The sequence below is a fragment of the Fukomys damarensis genome, unplaced genomic scaffold (genome assembly GCF_012274545.1).
Source record: "Fukomys damarensis isolate Sample0158 unplaced genomic scaffold, DMR_v1.0_HiC HiC_scaffold_1, whole genome shotgun sequence".
Taxonomy (NCBI): domain Eukaryota; kingdom Metazoa; phylum Chordata; class Mammalia; order Rodentia; family Bathyergidae; genus Fukomys; species Fukomys damarensis.
This window is the reverse complement of record NW_022900913.1, coordinates 40,738,638-40,762,619: the sequence shown is the minus strand read 5'-3', so window position 1 is coordinate 40,762,619 and position 23,982 is coordinate 40,738,638. Positions and strand designations below refer to the sequence as shown.

At 34.2% G+C, this 23,982-nt stretch overlaps 1 protein-coding gene across 2 annotated transcripts in view; it reads left to right on the top strand.

Annotated features, from left to right (window-relative positions):
- Dhx29 (DExH-box helicase 29) overlaps positions 1-23,471 on the top strand; it is a 48,692-nt gene extending 25,221 nt beyond the window's left edge. The window contains exons 13-27 of one of the 2 annotated variants that reach the window (XM_019207836.2): positions 5,082-5,258; positions 6,022-6,159; positions 7,042-7,186; positions 7,308-7,425; positions 9,365-9,449; positions 11,058-11,146; positions 12,014-12,142; positions 12,224-12,299; positions 13,006-13,230; positions 14,730-14,866; positions 15,252-15,345; positions 17,818-18,120; positions 19,108-19,239; positions 20,495-20,591; positions 23,209-23,471. In XM_019207836.2, coding sequence (XP_019063381.1) covers positions 5,082-5,258; positions 6,022-6,159; positions 7,042-7,186; positions 7,308-7,425; positions 9,365-9,449; positions 11,058-11,146; positions 12,014-12,142; positions 12,224-12,299; positions 13,006-13,230; positions 14,730-14,866; positions 15,252-15,345; positions 17,818-18,120; positions 19,108-19,239; positions 20,495-20,591; positions 23,209-23,261 — 1,998 coding nt within the window. In that variant the 3' untranslated portion in view covers positions 23,262-23,471. The remainder of the gene's footprint in view (positions 1-5,081; positions 5,259-6,021; positions 6,160-7,041; positions 7,187-7,307; positions 7,426-9,364; positions 9,450-11,057; positions 11,147-12,013; positions 12,143-12,223; positions 12,300-13,005; positions 13,231-14,729; positions 14,867-15,251; positions 15,346-17,817; positions 18,121-19,107; positions 19,240-20,494; positions 20,592-23,208) is intronic. The other variant, XM_010626879.3, reaches the window with a different exon arrangement.
- Positions 23,472-23,982: the final 511 nt, after the last annotated feature.

Below are 23,982 nucleotides of genomic sequence, written 5' to 3'. Positions count from 1 at the left end.
CCCCAAAACCAAAAAAAAAAAAAAAAAAAGTACGTAGAGGTCAAATAGCTTACCAAATTCACATAGCCAGTAAGTTCTGCATCTGAAAGTTCAATTCCAGACATTCTGGTACAATTCTGTGCTTTTTTACTAGTGTACTTCCTTTCAACTACTATAGTTAGGTATAAAGGAGCTGCTTTAACTCTTTTACAAGAGACAAAAAAAATACCATTTGATGTCATTTTTCTCTGTGGTATACTTCTGAGTATATCTGGTGTATCTTCTGATATACCAAATCAAATTTGAACGCACACTTAAATTGAATTATGCCTAGTTCCACATTACAGTTATTCTAAGTGGCACTAGCCTTGTCTTGTAAATTAATTTGCATGTGTATAACTTTTTAAGAAAATTTATATACCATTTCTATTAAGGTTTTTATGAATGTTAATTCACTAAGTTCAGGAAGCAGAAGCGAAAAGTTTATTCATTTTAATTAATAGACTAAATGTGGATTATTTAGCTATTTTCCTTTTGTTTAGGAAATATTTTAGAATAGAAAAAAAATTTCTATAATCTCATAGTTCAGGAAGAACAATGTTAATATTTAATTCATGTATTTATGTATATATATTTAGTATGTCTGGTTATTTTGTAATTCCCATCATTAGATATTCTACAAAAACATAATTTTTATTTTATTTATTTATTTTTATTTCCTCATTGAATTTATTGGTACATTTTAGGTATACAGTACAATTACATTTATCATTGGGCTCTTGTACCTTTACATGACAGGTCTTGGTTCTCAGTTTTTCCCCATATCCCTGCCCTCCCTTCCTCACCCCTTCCTCCCTTCCCCTTTTACAAAAACTTTATTTCCATTTTTTCATTTTCTCATGTTTTTTCTTTTACCTTATTTCCTTTTCCCTTCCCTTCCCACTTCCCCTACACCTTTAGCCCTTTTCTTCCTATTTCACATTATCTATTATACATTTTAGTCCTTATTTACACTTCAGTTTCTCACACTAGAGGAACTATTCTGTAAAAACAGAATTTTTAAATAGCTTTATATAGTATATGCTATGCTTTGAATATCTCATGATTTATTTAACCGTTTTCTTGTTATGGGACAAAGAGGCAATTTATTAAATAATTAATATTTTGGTAATAGATGAATAATAGGAATTAATTTTTACACAAGGAGTCTTTTTTTTTTTTCTTAATGAGGGAATAAGTTGTACCATTGGTCCCCTCTCATCCAGTGGTAAAGTTACACATGGGATGTAGAGGACAGGAAGTGTCACAATTATGGCTTTGCATGGCCCAGACCTAGATTTTATCAGTGTTATCAAGGGTCAGTATGAGCCAAAATACTATCTGTTTCTTGTGAGAAATTTTTACTGCTAGGTAAGTTGAAATATTTGTATCAGTCTGTCACAAGTTCTCTTAGAATCCCATATTATTAGCTGGAAATTTACTGGTAAATATAGATGAGGGTGAATGCTAATTTAAAAATGAGACCAATTTCCTGAAGCTCTATTCTGATAGTTTGGTATTAGCTATCGCTCATTATTAACTTCACGGTGTCCTCTTAGTACAGTAGGAGTAAAAGAAGCCCAGTAAAATTAATTATTTTACATCTGAGGACATAAGAGATGTTGGGACATTGTTGTTCAGTATAAAGTATAAAGGACTCTTTGGTGAAGATGTGTGAGATAATGCTCCTAGTAGGAATTATGCAATTTGCTTTAGCTTATAATCAGTAGGTGAATTAAGTAGCTTTTCTTGCTGGCCTCTGGTATGCTTACAGCTAAATTTTTTGTTTTGTTTTGTTTTAGGTTTTTTTGAGGGGTTGTGTATGTGTGTTTTTTAAGACAGAGTCTCGAGATGTAGTCCACTCTGGTCTCAAATTCACTATGTAGCCCTGGCTGCTAAAACAGTAATCCTCTTACCTCAGCCTCCCGAGTGCTGGGATTATAGGTGTGTGCCACCATACCCATAAATTTTTTGACCATCTAGACCAAGTAAATTTAAGAAGCTTTTGTTTTCCAAGTAAATTTAGTAGTATACCTTTTTTTGGGGGGTGGGCTTTTGGAGACAGGGTCTCACTATGTAGTTGAGGCTGACCTGGACTGGTCTCAAACTCACAGTGATCCTCCTGCATCAGCCTCCAGAGTGCTGGGATAACAGGCGTGCGCCACCATGCCCAGCAGTAGTATACATTTTTATTAACTCTGCTTTATGTTCTTAGTTTTTCTTTTTAATTCTTATCTATATAAATGAACCATATATTTGATGAAGTTTTCCAGATCAGTATCATAATCAGGAGATCTCTTTCCTGACCTTCAGACATAAATATCCACCTGCCAACTAGACACTCTCAGTATTAGGAATTAGCATTTCCAGACTTCAGCATCTCTCCTCCCTGCTCAGTACTTGTAACTTGTGTCTCTTCGCCTCGTCTTAATTTCATTGAACGATACCCACAGCCACCTGGTAAAACCATCAGAGTAAATTTGGAGAAAAGTGAATGAATTTGAGAAAGGCAGAATGAACATAACAAACTATTGGATTTAGGGAATATGGCAGAGAGAAGCAAGAAATCTTTGGTGTTTTGCTTTGGTGGTTTGACTAGGTGACTGTGGAGGTCATTCACTGAGATTTAGAAGAGAGAAGGAAGGAATCAGCAGGGAGGGGAGACGAGTTTTGAAAATGATGAATTTGAAGTTCCTGAGAGTCTAGATACTTAGTATACAATTAGATTATCTACCAGTGCCTTTAATTATTGTAAAAGCCTCTCATGAATCATTTTTTATTTGTTTTTTTTTTTTAATTGAGACAGAGTCTCATTGTGTACAATAGTTCAGGCTAACCTTGAACTCAGTATGTAGCACAGGCTGGCCTCAAACTTGTGGCCATACTGCCTCAGACTCTTGAGTAGTGAGATTACAGGATTATGCTACTATGCCCAATTTAACCTCTCATGATGAAATTCTCCACATTATAGCCATAGTTATTCTTTTAAAAATAAAACTCAGAATAGTTTCCCTGGTGTGAATAATCTGCAACGATACATAAGATTCTAATAAGATTACTGACATTTAGAAATGGGAAGAAAGGAGCTAAAGGTGTAGGGAAGGTGGGACGGGTAGGGGAAGAGTAAAAAGGGAAAAGAAAAAATGTGAGAGAATGAAAAGATGAAAATAAAGTGTTTGTAGATGGGGAGGGGAGGAGGGGGTGAAGGGAGGGCAGAGGTAAGGGGAAAAAATGAGAATCAAGACTTGTCATGTAGAGGTACATGATCCCAACAATGAATGTAACTGTACTGTATCCCTAAAATGTACCAATAAACTCAATTAAAGCTGAAAAAAATAAAAATAAAAAAAAATAAAACTCAGACCATGGTGTTTTCCTATTTTAAAATGTTTTAATCTATCCTAATGACTCCTTAGTTCAGCAGGATTAAAGTCTCAACTCAGTATGGTTTACAAGGTCTTACTAAGTACCTCTCCAGCTTTTTACTGTCTTGTCCATCTCCTATCCCATGCTCAAGTCATTGTTTTGTTTTCATATTCCTCAAATATGTTAGGATCCCCTTTCTGCTATGATTATTTTTGTTTGATTAGTTGGTTTTGGAGGGTGATGGGGATAGAACCCAGGGCCTCATGCATTCATCATGATTTTATACACATGTATATCCCTCGATCTAAACACTTTTTCCTCCCATTCTCATCAGGTATCTTCTTTTCTTTTTCAAATTCATCCTTCATTTCTCAGTATCATTGGCAGTTTCTCTTGGTAGCCTTCCTGATGACCTGGTTTAGCTACTCATCATATGTAATTTGAAGCCATCCTGTACAGTATCTCTTACTGGACTGAGAACTCTCAAATGAAGAGAACCGTCCTTGGTAGCTTTAAATCCTCAGGAGCTAACAGTGCTAAGTACTTATAATTTTCTTTTTCTTTTTCTTTTCTTTTTTTTTTTTTTTTTTTTTTTTTTTTTTTTTTTGGTACCAGGGATCGAACGCAGGTCCTTGCACTTGTGAGGCAGGCGGTGGAACCACTGAGCTACATCCCTGGCCTCAAGTACTTATAATTTTGTTTTTTTATTTTTTGATACCGGGGATCAAACTCAGGTCCTTGTGCTTGCGAGGCAGGGACCGGAACCACTGAGCCAAATCCCTGGCCCAAGTACTTATAATTTTGTATGCTCTGTTTTAAGGCTTTGCATCATCTCATTTGATTGTTAAAACAACTCTGTGAAGTTTTTGTTATTTGTATTTTCCTTTTATAGAAGAAGATATTTAAGTAACTTTGCCAAAATCTTACTTCTAAGTGGCTAAGCTAAGAATTGAACCCAAGTAATCAGTTTCAGGTCCTGAACACTTCCTTACCTACTGCCACCCTTCCCAGCAAATGAATGATGAAACCTACTTTGTTATCTTGATGTACTTTATCGTCGTATGCTACCTTCATTGTGTTATAAAATAAAAAGGGACAGAAATAAGTCATAGTACAGAAAATTAGAAGATAGACTCATACATTCAGCAGGTATTTGTTAAGTTCTGACAGTGTACCTTGTCTGTGCTTTCTAGTAGGTTTACAGTTCTCTTCCCTGAAATGCATGTGTTGGAAGGGCATAAAACCCCTTTCCCACCCACTTTGGAGAGTGATAGTTACCCTGACAGATTCCACCTAATCTGCTCCCTTTTATCTTCATAGAAGATAAATTGTCTGTCTTATATAGTGGTTAGAGAATAGTTTTATATTAGTGGCAGAGATTAGGAGTTACATTTGAGAGATAACCTAATCCTGTCAGCCACATCTGGTCTGATTTTCAAACCATCTCTTATGGTAGAGTTCTGTTATTGTGAGTAATGATATTAAATATATGTTGATTTTCATTGGCTTTAATTTTAAAGAATGACTTTATTCTTAATTCTGAACTCTGCCTTATTTAAAACATACAAATCCCTCCCTCCACATGTACTGAGTGTATCCTTAAATACTGATGAACTTTTAGTAGATTTGAGTGTCAAATTATTTAATCCTCTTATTAGACCTTATATATATGGTTAATTTTTGTACCTTTGCATTAGGTTCATGAAAGAAGTGTCCAGTCAGATTTCCTACTAAGTATCTTGAAGGAAATTTTACAGAAACGTTCTGATCTACACTTGATTCTAATGAGTGCTACTGTGGACAGCGAAAAGTTTTCTACGTATTTCACACATTGTCCTATTCTCAGAATTTCAGGAAGAAGTTACCCTGTTGAGGTAAGTAGTTGTTATGCACATGTGTGAGAAGTTGCATTTACACCAGTTTCCCCAGAAAATAGATCCTTATAGTCTGAGCCCAGAACTATTCCCAGGATTCTACAAGTCCAGAGAGTACAAGGATGGCCATGAGAATCACATTCTGGTGCTGCTTTACGTAAGGATTGATAGGGAGGAAAGGAAAGTTCTGACGACAGACCTGAGGGTTACAGGACATGAAACATGTTCACATCAAAATCGTTATGGCCAAGTTGAGAGTGGTTACCTGGCAATAAGGAACCCCTTTTTTACTTTTTCTTTTTGTACCGGGGATCGAACTCGGGTCCTTGTGCTTGCAAGGCAGGCCACTGAACCACTGAGCTAAATCCCTGGCCCTACTTTTTCAAATGTAAGGCTCTATTCAAAGCTTTGTTTCTATTTTTAATGCTTTTTATCTCAGTCTAACTCTGTTAACCACTTTTACATTTAAAATATATGTATAATGTAATTTCTCCTGAGACTTTAGCAGCAGACCCATCTATGTCAACCAAGTTCTTCATTTCCAACAAATACTAAAATGTTTTTTTCTCATAATCTTCTAAATTAGTTTGGTGAATTCCCTGTTCTCTTTAAAATAATATTTACTGGCACCAGGGGTTTAGCTCAGTGGCACTGTGCCTGCCTCGCAAGCACAAGGTCCTGAGCTCAATCCCTGGTACCAAAAAAATATATATTTACTGAAATGAATTTGGTTTTATCCATTTGTATGCCTTACTCTATGCAGGTTTTTCATCTTGAAGATATAATTGAAGAAACAGGATTTGTACTTGAGAAAGACTCAGAATATTGTCAGAAATTTCTGGAGGAGGAAGAAGAAATAACCATTAATGTTACAAGCAAAGCTGGGGTTATAAAATACCAGGTAAAAAACAAAATAGTATGAATGTTATCCAGAGTATAACTTGCCACAAGACTTTTTAAATTATATGGGTTTTTAAAAAAATCATATGGCTAACACAGTGGATTTGAGTGGAATTTAGTCGAAGAGGAAACAGTACAAGTACAGCAAATTTAACGGGCCATTTCTTTAGTATTTGTTTCATAACCTGTAGACTTTGTGATGTTCTAATCACCTTCCTACATATTCTGGTCCATATAGATACATGTATAAAATCAAGAACCATATAAATAAGAAGGAACTTTTGTAATAGTTTCATAGCAATATCATTTATTGTAGAGTAAATGTAGTGATTTTTTGTTTGTTGTCTCATTGCCATAGGTGGTCAAGAGGGTCCAGGCAGAGGTTACTTTATCTTTTATTTAACGAAATAAACCAAGAAAGCAAAACCTAAAATCTCACAAACCAAAGAGAAGAGAGTGTGTGTGTGTGTTTGTGTGTACCTTTCAAAAGCGATAACTGGAACTTGGTAGCCAGAGTAGACTATTAGAAGGAATGAGGCAGGTATACACTACCTTACTTAAAGTTATGACCTCTCTTGCCTTGTCTGCTTTTTAATTGCCAGCAAGTAAAACGTATACAATTACCATGGTTTTGTATAGTTCTTCTGTTAATGTTAACATATTAAGATAATAGGTCTTGCTGTATGTAAGAGCTAGATAAAATTATAGACATACTTAACCTTTTTATACTTTTTCTACTTTCAAAATTGTACACTTGCATATTTTAACAAAATAATGGTAATTGAAAAAAAATATAGATTTGAATGCTTGCAAATACTTCCTTTTTTCCTTTCCTTTTTCTAAAAACTCTTAATGTTATATGTTCTTGTTTGGTTTCTTCTAGGAATACATGCCAGTTCAGACTGGAGCAGGCACTGATTTAAGTCCATTTTACCAAAGGTATAGCAACCATACTCAGCATGCTATTCTCTACATGAATCCTCATAAAATCAACCTGGATCTTCTTTTGGAACTTCTTGTGTATCTAGGTATATTTCTATTTTTAATATGTGTCTGATTGATAAAACATTTCTAGTAGCTGGAGGTGTTTTATTAATATTTCATATGCTGTTTCTTATTTTGAGTATTTTATCATTTTTTCAATTTTAGACAAAAGTCCTCAATTCAGAAATATTGAAGGAGCAGTATTGATCTTTTTACCAGGCCTTGCTCATATTCAACAATTATATGATCTCATATCAAATGATAGAAGATTTTATTCTGAACGGTAACTACAAGTCTTTGCTATATTCCTGATAATTTTAAAATAGAAAATATTTAAGGGCAAGGGATTTAGCTCAGTGGCCTTGTACCTGCCTCTCAAGCACAAGGTCCTGAGTTCGATCCCTGGTACGGTGATGGTAGGAGGGCACATTTAATATACTATATTATAGTATTCAGAGTCTTCTTACCTTTAGTTACAATTTTCCATGGTATACAGAGGTTTTATGTTTTGTAACATTTCTATGATAGCATTTTATCTAGTGAAAAGTTTTTAGATACTATATCTGCATGTTCTATTCTCTTAATATGATTAAGCAGAAGCTTGGCCTGGTTGCTGATACCCATTAATCTCAGCATTTAGGGAGGCTGGAGAATAGCAAGTTTGAGTCCTACCTGGACGACTTAAAGAGACCATGTCTCAAAACAAAAATAAAATGGGTAGCTCAGTGTTAGAGCAGCAAGAATCTTGTGGCTAAGCATAAAATGGTGACTTCCCCATAAACACAATGGAAATCTTGCAAAACACCAACAAGGTTTCAGGTTTTCATCCATACATATTGAATCAGCTATTTAACTATTCTGATATAGTTTATTAATGCTATCATGGTTGTCCCATTTACTTATTCATTTTTCTTTTTGGTATTAGGGATCGAACTCAGGACCTTGCGCTTGCAAGGCAGGTGTGGTGTCACTGAGCTAAATCCCTGGCCTGGTTATCCCATTAATATTCAAGTATTTTTAAAAATTTTTAAACCCTAGATTTCATATACAGGTTGAGGATCCCTAATAAAAGTGAGATTCTGTCTCACCCCAGTAAGAATGGCTACTATCAAGAAATCAACCAGTAACATGCTTGGCGGGGTTGTGGGGAGAAAGGACCCTTCCTTCATTGTTGGTGGGAGTGCAGACTGGTGCAACCACTGTGAAAATCATTATGGAGATACCTCAAACAACTAGGATTAGAGGTTCCATTTGACCCAGCTATTCCCCTGCTGGGTATCTTCCCAAATGAATTAAAAGTATCATGCCACAGCAATATATGTTCACCCATGTTTATAGTGGCACAGTTTATAATAACTAAATTTGGAAACAGCCCAATTGCCCATCAACTGGAGACTGGATAAAGAAGATGTGGTGTTTTGTTTATAAAATAGAGTACTACTCAGCCATAAAGAACAAGAAACTAGAGAGATTTATAGCTATCTACATGCATATTACTCTTAAGTGAAATTAATAAGTCACACATGTGTAAATACCAAAGTTTCTCTGATGTGAAAAAGTAAAATTATAAATAAGGATCAAAATGTATAATTGATATTGTATAATAGGAAGAAAAGTCTAAAAGAGTAGAATGGGAGGGGTGAGGGAAAGGTAAAAAAGGAAAAGTAAAAATATGTGAAAAGGAAAAACATGGAAACAATGTCCATAAACAGGGAAGGGTGGAGGGGGCTAAAGGGAGGGCTGGGGAATGCAGAAAAATAAGAACTGAGATAAGTCATATAAAGGTACAAGATCCCAAATGATGAATGTAACTGTACTGTATACCTAAAATGTACCAATAAATTTAATAAAGATAAAAAAGAAAATAGCCAGAGATTTAGCTCAGTGGTGCCACCGCCTGCCTCACAAGTGCAAGGACCCAAGTTTGATCCCAGGTACCAAAAAAAAAAAAAGATAAAAAAATAAATAAAAGTTAAAATTCGGTATGCTGCAAAATCAGAAATGCTTCTCAGGAAGGGGATACTCAATCTATAGTATATTCATATTAATTTTTTTCTTTCTGCTTTGGGTATATATGGGGTTTCTGTAAGACTATTCTGTGAATTTGTTTTTAAATATTTCATAATTTTAAAGTTGCTTTCTATGTGCAAATAAATTTTGTTATTCTTTGCAGTGTCTTCTAAAGAGAAACTCTTGCTAAGAACTATGATTTTAACTTTCAGATATAAAGTGATAGCTCTGCATTCTATTCTTTCAACTCAAGATCAAGCTGCAGCATTCACACTTCCTCCTCCAGGAGTCAGGAAGGTAAAAATGCATTACAAGAGTTTTCATGAATAAGTGCTGTACAAAGCATGGCAGATTCCAAATGCTGTGCAGCTTAATATAATCAGAAGTAAACCCAATATTAAAACTCAGTCATTTCTATATTTATATTATGTGCTATTTAAAGGATTAGACTTTTTTCGGGGGTGACTGTTAAAAAATATGGCATGATTGTTGCTTGTTAAAATGATTCACTACTTTTTCCCAAGAGGTGTTATGAAGGAAATTGGATATCTGGAGGTATTTGACTCTTGGGAGGATTTTTGTTCTGTAGGCAGTTCACTCCTAATTATTTTTACAATACATAGACTATTGGGGTTATGGAACTATTCTAAGTATTTTATTATGTTTTCTGTTTAGGGCTTTGAATGAAGAGGTGCTTAGTTCAGAAGGAGGAAAAAGCACAGTGTAGGAACTGTGGGAACACAGAGCCACCAGAAAAGGCCCTGCCTAGAAAGCAGGAAGCCTGGGTTCTAGTCTCTGAACTACCACTATCTGTATAGCCTTTGGCATCTGTTCAGCCTCACTTTTCTCTTTAAATGGGGTTGAATTAAATTGATGCTTTTCTAAATGGTCTTGGTGAACTCTGGGATCCTGATACTATGCTTTGATAGCATTTGTTCTTCCCTGTTAGGTTTGTTTTCTTTTTTTTTTTTTTTTAGAAAGGAGTTCTCAGGGAAGGGGATGTAGCTCAGTGGCACCACATCTGCCTCCCAAGCACAAGGTTCAATCCCCAGTACCCCCAGTACTGAAAAAGATAAATAGAAAGGACTACCCTTTTTTTTTTGGTACCAGGGATCGAACTCAGGCCCTTGTGCTTGCAAAGCAGGCAGTGGAATCACTGAGCCAAATCCCTGGCCCAAGGGCTACCTTTTAACAAAAAGAAAAAGAAAGAAGTTTAAACACTACTGAAAAGCAATTATCACATAGGTCTCATTTAGCTCTTAATAACCTGGGTTCTATTTCTTAAAGTAAATGAATAACAAAAGGTATTATTCAGTACTGAAATAAAACAATGTTTCCTGGAATTGACCTAGAATTTCTTAAATGTTTATCTCCAGGGATTTAACAACAATATAAAAAGTGAAGCAGGTTGCACTATCAGTCATCATTGTTAAGAATTTTAGAGCTAGATAGACCTAAGAAACCTTATGTTTCCACCTCCTGATGTGCAGCTGAGGTAATTAAGGCCCAGAGGTAAAGTGACTTATCCAACCTAAGAAATAACAGCCAGGACAGCAACCCAGTTCCCAGTAATGTGCTATATATTTTTAATTTATGAAGAGTTTTGCTGACCTGTCTTCCATTCTCAGACATAGTTTTACATCTTTTTCTAAAATGTTTAAGATTACTGATTAGAATTAGTGGAAATATTTTTCTTGTAATAAAAATCTGTAACATCAGTCCATTTAACAAGTTGAAGAGGTAAAATTGATTACAGCAAATTAAAATTACATGGTAATAATTTTGTAAATTTTGTGAATAATATTAAAATTGACTTTTAAAAATTCATCAGCCCATAACTAAAGTTTAAATGATGCTATATTGCTGGAAGTTGTATAAAAATTTTAGCTTTTTGTTTCTTTTCAGATTGTTTTAGCAACAAATATTGCAGAGACGGGTATCACTATTCCAGATGTTGTGTTTGTAATTGACACTGGAAGAACAAAAGAAAATAAGTAAGTTTGAGTTTATTACTAAATCAAAACGTTTTTCACTTGGGAAGTTTGAAGCTCTTGAAATCTCAGAAGGAATTATAGAATCGTATAGGGAAAAATTCCAAATGTCTTGATTCTTCCCAAATCCTCTAATATCCTAGAATAAACATCAGAATTTCATATCATGGGTTTTACCATAAGAAATCCCACTGGACTGTAACATTTAGAAAAGTGCACAAATATTTAGGGTTTTTTGTGTAAAATAAATTACTTAATAGAATTATTTATGAGATTATAATAAAAGAGCATAGGTTGTGGGGTCAGAGCTACATTTAAATTTCTGATCTGTAAGCTTGGGTAAAATATAACCTTTCTAATCATTTGGCTCCTTATATGTAAATGGGGAAAATGAAATTTTCCTAATCAAAAGTAACTAATGGAACAACTAGAACATAACAAGTAACCTTAACTGAACCTCCAACAAAAAAATTACTACTTTATCTTACATAAATAGGAGAGGCCACCTATAGCACTGTTTAAAAATCTATGTACATTATTTCCAATATTAAGAAATACAGCAAAAAAAAAATTAGTATCCAATTGAAGGTGAATTATTGATTGTACCTTCAGAGGAAACATTTCTAGGATGTATTTGTAGCTTGTAAAAATTATATTGAATATTCCTTGGTCAGATTAGTTTGAGATAGGTCAAGTTCAAGATTTTTTCCTTGTCCCATAGCTTTTAATTTGGTAGTATGAGATTTAGTATGGAATGTTTGCTAAATTATTTAAATAGGAAATGAGATTTAAAAGTTAAATATTTTCACAGTTTTGCAGTTTTGGTGTAAGTCAATAATCTACATATTCTTTCCTAAAACATTCCTTCAGGTACCATGAAAGCAGTCAGATGAGTTCTTTGGTGGAGACTTTCATCAGTAAAGCTAGTGCTCTGCAACGCCAGGGGAGAGCTGGGCGGGTTAGAGATGGCTTCTGTTTCCGATTGTACACAAGAGAAAGGTATGCCATAGCACTGAAAATTTGTAAGTCACAGATCAGTACTAGGTGGCATTCTTGACAAGGTATTGTCTTCTTTTTCAGATTTGAAAGCTTTATGGACTATTCTGTTCCTGAAATTTTGCGTGTACCTCTGGAGGAATTATGTCTTCATATTATGGTAGTCTCACAGGAACTCAGATGACTCTTTCACTCATATTTCTTGTTAGAAAAAAATGCAGAAGATGTAAACTTAATCTGTACTTAATGTTGATGTAGATTTTTCAATATTTAACTCTTCTTTAAGATATGCCCTTCCCCATCATTTCATAAGTAAATACACTGTGCTTTGATTTTGCCATAGACACTCATACTTTATAAATTAAAATACAGCCTCATAACCTAATCAGGAATTCTCAACTACATGTAGTATTGCCTATCAGGAGACAGGTGGCATTGTCTGGAGACATTTTAGTTCTAATTGGACAAGGCGTAAATACTACTGGTGTTATCTGGTGGGTAGAGATGAGAGATGCTGCTGAACATTTAACATTACACTCCCTAAAACAGAATTATCCAGCCGCAAATATGAGTGATGCTGAGGTTGAGAAACCCTAAGCTGATAGGTTTTATAACATTCTTCTTTTTGACTGTATAAAAGTCAATAATGAAGAAACAAAAAAGATGGACTGGAAGATCTCATCATCATGCCCACCTCTATCCCCAAACAAATACGTACTCGCCCTGCTATAATAGGATTGTATTACACATTTACTCTTAGCTCAAGATCTTGCTGAACTCAAAATTTAGTTCTAGTGCTATATTTTTGGGTAGTGTTACTTCTTTCTGATTATATATCAATTTTATCATTCTTTTTCCCTATGTAGAAATGTAATCTTGGTTCTCCTGAAGATTTCCTCTCCAAAGCTTTAGATCCTCCTCAGCTTCAAGTAATCAGCAATGCAATGAATTTACTTCGAAAAATTGGAGCTTGTGAACTAAATGAGCCTAAACTGACTCCATTGGGCCAACACCTTGCAGCTTTACCCGTGAATGTCAAAATTGGGAAGATGCTTATTTTTGGTGCCATATTTGGCTGCCTCGATCCAGTGGTAAGAGAAATGCTGCTGCTGCTACTTTACTTTAAAAGTCACTTGACAGGGAAGCTGTCTTAAGTTGAGAAACAATTTTTATTTGTAATTTAAAATATTTCAAATAGAATGCCTATACTAACATTAAAACCCAAGGGACCTAAATACTTAGGATTTTTTAATATACATTTAACTTTTTATATTTATATACTTGAAAATCTATTTGCCCATTTACTTAAAGATACTATAGATATAGTTTAGTGAGTTTGGCTTATCTAGACTTTTGCCATCAAACAACCCACTTGAAACACTTTTTTAAATTAAATATGTACTAGCTACTTCTTAAGGGTTTTGTTTTGTTTTGTTTTGTTTTAAGACAACGTCTTGCTATAGTTCAGGCTCACCTTGAGCTCCTTGTGTAATCTGGGCTGGCCTCAAACATGAGATGATCGTCCTGCCTCTGCCTTCTAAGTGCTGAGATTACAGGCATGCACCATCACTCCTGGCCTTAAGGAAGTTTTAAGACACCACAGACTTTGAGAAGTAGAATAAAAACTTTCTTTTATCTGGGTTCACTCTCTGACCCAGTAATTATCAGAGTTCTCTTTTCTCAAATTATTTCAGAATTAACAATTTCTTTACATCTGTCTGAATTTCTGGGTATATATTCCTATAACGCCATTCCACCTCTCCAATTTTATCAGCTGAGGCCTTCTCTGGGTTCAAATCAAGGCTGTTCAAACCATAAGAAAAAGAGGACAGTTTATTATTCTAGTCCCTAGTAAAAGTATCTGTGGGGCTAGCATGCATGAGGCCCTGGACTTGATCCTCAGCAATGCAAAAAAAAAAAGGTGGGGGGAAATAGATACTCACCAAAAATTATGGCAACTTCAAAAAATAACCTCTGCCATGATAGTTTATCTGAAAAGTTGTAACGATTAGGTGATTGTATAGTCCAACTTGTTTTTAAATAGCATTACAGTCAATGGAAAGTCATCAGTCTAGGAGTCAAGATAACTGAGCTGGGATTCTGAGATTGTGTCTATCTACAGGACAGACTATAAATCATGTATAGTCATTTTCAGTTTGTTTTACTTTTTTTTTTCCTGATTCTGGTGCCATTACTTCTTTGCCTCACAGAGATGCTATAAAAATAAATAACACGTTATTATAGAGCATAAGACAAAATTAAAGTAACTACTTAAAAATATGTTAGCTATGGTAAATATGGGCAACTTAAATTATGGTCATTGCTTTATTTTACAAATCAACTGTCAATATGTACTTTTATTTTTTTAATTATTTATCTTTTTTTGTTTTTTTTGTTTTTTTTTGAGTAGGTTTCTATGTAGTTCAGGCTGGCCTTGAACTCACTGTGTAGTCCAGAATGTCCTCAAACGTATCACAATCCTTCTGCCTCTCTCCTCCCCCCCAAGTGCTAGGATTATAGACATATACCAGCATGCCCGGCTTTTCAGTGTATACTTCTAATGAAAATTTATTTGTTTATTTATGGATAGGCAACACTGGCAGCAGTTATGACAGAGAAGTCTCCTTTTATCACACCAATTGGTCGAAAAGATGAAGCGGATCTTGCAAAATCAGCTTTGGCTATAGCAGATTCAGACCACCTTACAATCTACAATGCATATCTAGGGTAAAGAATCTGGGTGTTATCAATAAGCCATTAACCTTGGGTTATTTACTTTTAAAAAATTATCTTTGTCATTAAAATGATACATTTAAGATTTATTTTTTCATCTCTCAAGGTGTATGTTAAAGATTCATAGTTATGTGCTCCATAGGAACTATATACTGATAATGCATGTATTTCTAGTAGTTAAAGTAGTTTAAATTGTTATTCATAAACAAAAATTATTGCAGTTAAAATGCTTGTATAATATAGCTGTTGTAGCAAGCAAGACCCTTCTCTTTAAATAATTATAATTTAAATTTTTCTTTGGTTATCATCTCTGAAAAAAAAAAAAGAGCTTGGGAAGAAAATATGGTGAACTTTATTCATTTATTAACATTTTGTCTAGATGGAAGAAAGCACGGCAAGAAGGAGGCTATCGTTCTGAAATCACATACTGTCGGAGGAACTTTCTTAATAGAACATCCCTGTTAACTCTGGAGGTAAATCAGTGTACCTTTCTAGTTCTAGATGGATAACTGTAATAGATTTATTTTAGAAAAAAGAATACCTAGAATAGATAATGCTTGACATATTTAAACAATTGTTGAATTAATAAGCTTTTAATTTTTGTTTCTTCTAACAAGTAACCTGTATATGTTACACAGTGATTTAAAACAGTACTTAAGGGCCAGGGATTTAGCTCAGTGGTTCGGTGGCCTGCCTTGCAAGCGCAGGGACCCGAGTTCAATTCCCGGTACCAAAAACGAAACAAAACAAAACAAAAAAATAAATAAAACAGTACTTAACAATCATTACATATTCAGCAAATGACCAAAAAAGGCAGCATGATTTTTATAGAAATACCACTACCTTGAAAATCAAGATAGTTAATCTCTTTAAGTATAGTTCCACATTTAGGGAAAAATGTCAAAGGAGATTAATTTATGTTCTTCTCAACTCTGAAAATTGTTATTTTACTTTAAATATGGAAAATTTCAAACATACTAAAAAGTAGACTACTATAATTTACTACTTCTATAACTATCAACATATAGTCAATCTTGTTTTCTGTTCTCTGGATTTTTTTTATGCAAGTCCAAGGTATCAGATCATTGTGTTATCTCTAAATTATAGGACTCTTCTTTTTCCTTTAACGTTATCACAGCTTTTAAAAGATTCCTTAATATCAAATATACAATGTTTAAATATCCCAATGAGCTCATAAATGTTTTGTAGGCAGTTCAAATCATGAGCTAACAAGGTTCACACATTAAATTTGGTTGATATGTCCCTAAGTCTCTGTAGTTACTCCATTCATTTTTTTTTTCTTAATTAGGTTTTTTTTTTTTAAACGAGGTATATTTAGAAATGAGGTCCTATGGAGTTTTCTACATTCTGGTAATGTACTGCTAGGCCAAGTAACTAAGATTCAATATGTAAAAATCCCAGTTAGTTGGGATTCTGGTCACCAAAGGTGTCCAGACCATTTCTCCAATTTAGCCCTTTCTCTTTTGTCTTGTCTTTCCTAAAACCTCCATATTGCCTTCACCTGCTTCTTGCTCTGAGCTTTTTCTTCACCTTTCCTGACCTACAAAGTTTTAGATTTATTTGCCAACTCTGTGGTGTTATAGCAGCTATGAGTTTGGTCTTACTTCCCCTGGAATCAGAGCCTCTGCTAAGCCTCAAACCAAAAGCTTAAAGAATATCCTAAATGTAAACATCACCTTTTAATCACTTGTATCTTGTGGACTTTTGAATGTTTGTCCTTCTTATAGTAGTTTAGCTGATTGGCAATATTAAAGGTAGAAAAATATTTTTGCCCACAATTTTAGATTAAATGAAATTTCCATAAACTTTTTTATAGTTCCTAATGAAATTAAGGTGAGATTCCCAGAGACAAATAAAGAAGCCACCTACAGTCTAGATTCCTTTGTAATTCTTTCCCAGTGCTGTTCTCTATGTGATTATCATTGAGTGTCCAGTGGGTAGGGGTGAGCACTACTGAAGTAAAAATGGTGGATGAAAATGTTTTCAGACATATTTTTTTTTGCAGGTTGATATTACAACCTTTATTAAAATAACGCTATAGCCGGGGATTTAGCTCAGCAGTTCGGTGGCCTGCCTCACAAGCACAAGGACCCGTGTTTGATCCCCGGTACTACAAAAAATAAAGTAAAATAATGCTATGGGTTAATAGAAACAGCAAAGAACCAAAGAATTCAAATGCAAGCTATGTAAAATCCCATCTAAAACCCAAAAGTGTCTAATGTATTCATTCATTAGCTAACTGAAAGGCCAAAAAAGACAAGACACCCAGTATAAAAAAGTACTACAAAACAATTGGCAATTTTCAGTTATTTGTGGATTTTGCATTTTGTATCCTTTTCTCAATCAAAAGATTTTTTTTAATGTTATATAACATACATATAAAACAAGAGAAAAATACATTTTAAACTTGTAACAATGGCTGTAAATACATTATCTTACATGTTTCTCATAGGCAATAGATTGGTTATGGTACATACATAGCATGAAACTACTACGGTAATAAACTAGACAAAAAATACATGTCAGCTGTACAGTAACATACAGGTGACACTCCCATCTACCCACGCTAAAAATTACATAATACTGTCAGAAAAAGAGTCTTTAAAACTACATTAATAAGAAATAAATTCAAAAAAGAATAATACTGAGAGCCAAGGCATTCAGTCAGACATTGTTATTGTTCTCATAGATATTCTTGTGTTCTATGACATCTAAAGTCTTACGGTAGTGAGAAGAGCTCACTCTTCCAGTGTGTTTTTTTGTTTGTTTTTTTGTCTGCTGTAGCTTAATTGGAGGGCCACAATCAACTAAATAACATCCTTCTCTCTTTCTTATAGGAAACAGTAATGTAAATTATAATGTTTTTGGAAGTTTCTGGATTTTAATTAATTATGATTATGTCTTTTCAACAAAAACCAATCTAGGATGTAAAGCAGGAATTAATAAAGTTGGTTAAAGCAGCAGGATTTTCATCTTCTATAACATCTACCAGCTGGGAAGGAAACAGAGCCTCACAGACACTCTCTTTCCAAGAAATTGCCCTTCTTAAAGCTGTATTGGCTGCAGGACTGTATGACAACGTGGGGAAAATAATCTATATGAAGTCAGTGGATATTACAGAAAAATTGGCTTGCATTGTGGAGACAGCCCAAGGCAAGGCACAAGTACATCCATCCTCAGTAAATCGTGATTTACAAACTTCTGGATGGCTTTTATATCAGGAGAAGGTAAAGTATTCATTCTTAATTTCAGGACCTTAGTCTAGAAGTCATTCATAACAAGTTGGGAAGCCCCAATGGGTATTCTATTTAGTTCTCAAATTGCACTGATCATATTTGTTTATATGTGAAATCCAGAAGCATGTAGATTTACTAAAGAAAATTAGTAAGCTTTCTGCTCTGATGATCACTTTTTCTACTTGAAATAAAGATAATCACAGTAAATAGATGTTGGTTAATAATAATACATTAATTTCCTGAGTATTTCACTAAAAGGTATTATCTCAGAAGGGAAAAAGATATGTTGTATGTTCCATTTGCAGATAAGAGACATGTTGGATGCAGAGAACTATGGGTGATTTGGCAATAGTTTGAGTCACAGTATCACCAAAGATAATTTAATAGCAAATATTGACTACAGTTAAAACAATCAACTTTTTAAATTATAGCTGTATTTCTACTCCATTTTCTTGAACTTATGGCAAAAGATAGCAAAGGGCCGGGGATTTAGCTCAGTGGTTCCGGTGCCTGCCTCAGAAGCACAAGGGCCCAAGTTTGATCCTCGGTACCCCCCCCACCAGAAAAAACATGGCATATTCTATGCTTCATATTTTGGGTATTTTGTTACTTATCTCATATTGACCCATTTTTAAGGCAGTATGAGAAGAGAATACATCAATCAAAATACAATATATTTCTCTTCCCTTTATTAAAAAATTCTTCCATTATATTTCTTAAAATAACCAGGATCTACAATTTCAAGCACTGGATTGAAAGCTCCCAACATTATCAAACTTAAATGTGAAACATGGAAAATTACTCACTAGCTGACCATTGATGTAGAAACCAGAAACTTGAAACTTAATAACTTTGTTTTATCATAGTTATTTAATATCATTAGCATTATGAAATTGCTTATAACTAGATACATTTATAGGCAAAGCATATATGTTCTTAGACTTTGAAGTTTTTTCTTTTTTTTTTTTCTTTATGTAGATAAGATATGGCAGAGTGTATTTGAGGGAAACAACTCTAATAACTCCTTTTCCAGTTTTACTCTTTGGTGGTGATATAGAAGTTCAGCACCGAGAACGTCTTCTTTCCGTTGATGGCTGGATCTATTTTCAGGTACAACTGGTTTTACTGGTTACGTACAAATTTTCAGCTTCTAATACCATTAGTTTTTTAAATTGGACGTTGGTATACTCTCTTCCTATAATAACTTAAAGTAGAAGACATTTTTATCTTGTCTTTATGGTTTTAAATGTTAAATTTAAAAATCAAAATATATTATCAGTAACAGTTATAATTTGCCATGTATTAGGTACATTGATACTAATTTTCTGTGCATTATCCAACATAATATCCTAACAACTTTGTTAGATGATTTTTACAAATTTCTTTCTATAAGAGTCACTCAAGCACAGTAAAAAATTAAACAACTTTCCTAAATTACACTGGTTGTTTACTAGCAGAGTAAAATTTAAGCCTAGGATTTTATCAGTCCCCAAATACGTGCTTATTCTACTACATCTGGCCACCCATACAAGACCAGATTCATAGTCTTTAATACATGCTGCCAGATTCTTTGGATAAATTACACCAAGCTGTTTATTTCTGGTGATATTTCTCTGTAACCCTATCAATATTGATTAGTTTAAATTAAGCAAATATAAATGCATTCTGTTATGCTATACCTTGATAGCTATGTGCCTAGGGCTGGAGAGGTGAATTTTCCATGCAACTTTAAAAAGTTGACAGTAGATGGTTCATGCAGAGAAGCTGGATTGGTGGAGCTATTCTAACTGGGTTGGTAATGCTTGTACAACTCTATACATCTACTAAAAATTATTGAAATTAAGGCCCATAAGCTGGGTGTGTTGGCACATACCTTTAACCCCAGCACTTAGGAAGCGGAGGCAGGAGGATAGCTGTGAGTTTCAAGACCAGCCTGGGCTACATAGTGAGTTTAAGACCAGCCTGCACTACAAAGCAAGACCCTGTCTCAAAAAAACAAAAATCAAAAGGAGACCCTTAGCAATAAGCGTACATTTATGGTTTGTAAGTTATACTTCAATAGGGCTGTTAAAAAATTTCCTTCCCCAAAACTTCAGTCATGACTAACGGAGTTTATGTAAGAGTAAAGTTATTGGAACAATAGTTGCTTTTTTCTGGAGATAGAAAATTTTGAAAGGAAATTAAGAGATTTGTACAGCTTAGCTTCCAGGAATAATTTGCCTATATTTTACCCCATTGTGCTGTATGTTAAAAATCAAGATTAACTAAGGGGGTAAGATGTAAGATACATGCTTTCCTTGATTTATTTAAATACATTCATAATACGTGAATTAACTTTGTCCATTTTGTTGACTCCTCTCAATAGGCCCCTGTAAAGATAGCTGTCATTTTCAAGCAGCTAAGAGTTCTCATTGACTCTGTTTTAAGACAAAAGCTTGAAAATCCAAAGATGTCCCTTGAAAGTAAGTATTTAACTGTGTAATACAGGTGAAAGAGAGTATATGTGTATATGTGTACTTTGTGTGTATACATACACACACATATATATATATACATATATGCATTAATGCCTAGAAAACCTGAGTTTTTAAGATTAATTTCAGAAGTTCTTAACATTAAATGTACAGTAGCACATTAAACTCAAATTATTTGTGATTAAAAATTATTTTGCAAGGTATAGTGGTACACACCTGTAATCCTAGCTACTTGGGAGGCTGAATCAGGAGGATCTCAAGTTCAATACCAGTAGGCAGGCAGATAAAAGGGGCCAAAAATTTTAATAAAATATTTTATGCTAAATTCCATCAATCTCAGATGTGTAATTACAGTATTTACAACTAAAGTATTCTCTTATGATTATTTTAGTTTACTACTTTCTCTTCTGTTTTGCTTCTAAACTCCTGGCTATTCCACAGAAGGGGATAATAACTTTGAGCATGAACTTTGCTAATTATTACCATCCTACTAAACTACATTACAGTTTTGGTAATTTTTTTAAAAAATTGGCAACTTTCTGAGGTTTATTACAGTGTGTTTTTTCCATACTGCTTTTCTGATTTATCCAAAATTATTATCTGTGTAAAATAAATACATTATTGTTCAACAGCAATCTGAAATAGACACCTGAGTTTCCAGTTAACCTGGGACAGTGTTTCTCCAACTTGCCAAATCATCAAAATCATTCTAACAGTTGAAAAAATAAGACCCAAAGCACTGTCCCAGACATACTAATTTTCTCTTTAGGTGAAGCCTATGGTCATATTATTATTATGATTATTCTTAGCTTTTTATTCTGTGACACTTTCTACTACCCTCCCCCTTTTTAAATGTTTATTATTTTTGAGTGGTTTCTTTTTCTGATAGAATGTCCCACATTTAGAATTTGGTTGGTTGCATCCTTAGGCTTTGATTGAACAAATTCTTTATTTCCCAAATTTCCTGTAAGCTACTACTATAGTCACTTGTACCTACAGGCTTGATTAGAATCAAGTTTTAGGAAAATATTTTCTGATTGGTGCTATATTCTCCCCATTGCATCACATCATGAAGCACTTCAGTTTGGCTTTTCTGCTTTTAATCGTTTTAACACTTGATCAGAGGGTTCATTGTGATTATATTTGAGAAAGTATCCCCAGTTAATTCTCACACCCAGGCAGATTGGGAAGCTGCTTATAAGTGCTCCTACCCTAAAGACTCACACTCTGTGTCCATTTGTATAACTAATTTTTGAATGCATATACATTGAACTACATTAATTTTCTTGGACCACTAGAAACTTAGATCAGATTTCAATATAATCTAAACATTAAGGCTTATGGGCTTCTTAAGGAATTTTGTGCATTAGAATTGCAGTATATAAAGGACAGGTTGAACCTCATCTTTTAAATGAATAAATTAACTTTTAAATAAATTTTAAAATAATTTTAGTGTTTCTGTTTGCTATAAAAGAAAAAGCAGTTGTTTTGGGCTTGGAAAGGAAGATAAAATCCATTAGTGTCCTCTGTTTCTGGGCTTACCATAAGAAAAATTGTGATTGACTCTCAAAATTTTGAAAAGTAACTGTAGTTGCTCTTATGCTTTCTTACGGTATCTTCCTCAGATTAAAACTTATGATTCTTTCTAGAAATGCCATTGTTCCACTTCGAACAAATGATCTCTTTCCCCTTTCCTTTTTTTCTTTTTTTAAACGGATTGACAACTACAGGCCCTGTTGTCAGAATGCCCATTGCAAACCAGTAGCATTGAAACCAGTATAAATGTAGTAGTTCAGTCTTGTAGCCCTGATAATTACAACTTTTTGAAAAAGTGGTTAAGAGATTTTTCAGGAAGTGACTGTTTCAGAGCAGCTGTTTAGAGGTAGAAACAACTGTTAAGGATACCATCTTGGCAAATAATACCACCTTGCTTCTGTGTTTGTCTGATCAATTGGTGTTTGATCCCTTTGTTGTGTAGAGAGGCCTCTCACGTCCCCATTGACACCTCTCCAATAGCACTTCCCTGTTAGAATGTTTTGCTCTCTTTGGATTGAACATGTAAAAACTGATAACAGTTGTTCCTTGCCCATTCTTTGGAAATTCTGCCGTACTCTGAAGAATGTGCAAGACTTAAGAGAGCCTTCATTATGTCAGCCAGGTGAAAAAGTTGGGAAACGTCTTGTCTTAATGGAATTATTAAAGAAAGTATTCCTCATAAAGAAGTAACAGTTTATATCATATAACCTTTTTTGGGCCTTAGCCTGTACATACTCAACTGCTGACTTTTTCTCAGAATGCTAACACTGTTAAAATGGGCATAACAATAATTAACATAATATTTTAGGTGAAAAATAATATTTTATAGGTATCTCTAGTATTATAGTGAATATTGCTGGTATTAAGACTTTAAGAAAATCTTTTAATGAAGTATTTCATTAATGAAGTTTTTGATGTGTGTACATTAGAAAATAGGGCCTGGGATTTAGCTCAGTGGCACCTGCCTTGCAAGCACAAGGTCCTGAGTTCCATCCCTGATACCAAAAGGGGCAGGGGGAAGAATCAGTGTTGTATTCATTTATGGTTTTTTTTTTTTTCTTTCACTCAGATGACAAGATTCTACAGATCATTACAGAACTGATAAAGACAGAGAATAATTGATACTGAAATTTAAAATTAAGATGAAAATACAATCGTGAAAATGGACCATACTATTAAGTGTTTTACCTAAAATGTTAGTACTAGCCATAACCTAAAGGTGACAGGAAAGAAGCACATACTTTCAACATGTGTAATTTTCTAGTTCCTTTTTAATGATTACTCTCAGCATATTTGTCACTACATTTACAATAAATACTTTGGTATCATCCATTTTTTTGCATATCATTATGTGGCTTAAGGGAAAGGCCTGTCTCTGTGGTATCTGTAAGTCTTGGTGTGTGGTTCCCTGTGCAGTGTCATCCTCTGTCAGCCCCTGACACTGGGAAACTGTTTTGACTCAGAAGTGAAAATGAGCTCCAGAAACAATAATGACTGGGCTGGGGATTTAGCTCAGTAGCACTGTGCCTGCCTTACAAGCACAAGGTCCTGAGTTCGATCCCCAGTACCAAACAAAACAAAACAACAATAACAAAACAATAATGACTAAATTTCCATGAGAAAGAAAAACCTCTTAAGTCAATTATTTAACATTTGAAAAAAAATATTTGATACTCAAAGTCAGAAACTAAATGCAGTATTAATAGATGCCACCTATTCTAGTAACATTCAGAAAACATATATGTGTAGTGCTGGGAGATAGGCAAGAGTGATTAATGCTTTGAACCTTGGGCTGGATAGCTTGCACCATTTTTCTCAGTCCAAAGCTTTGAAACCACTACTT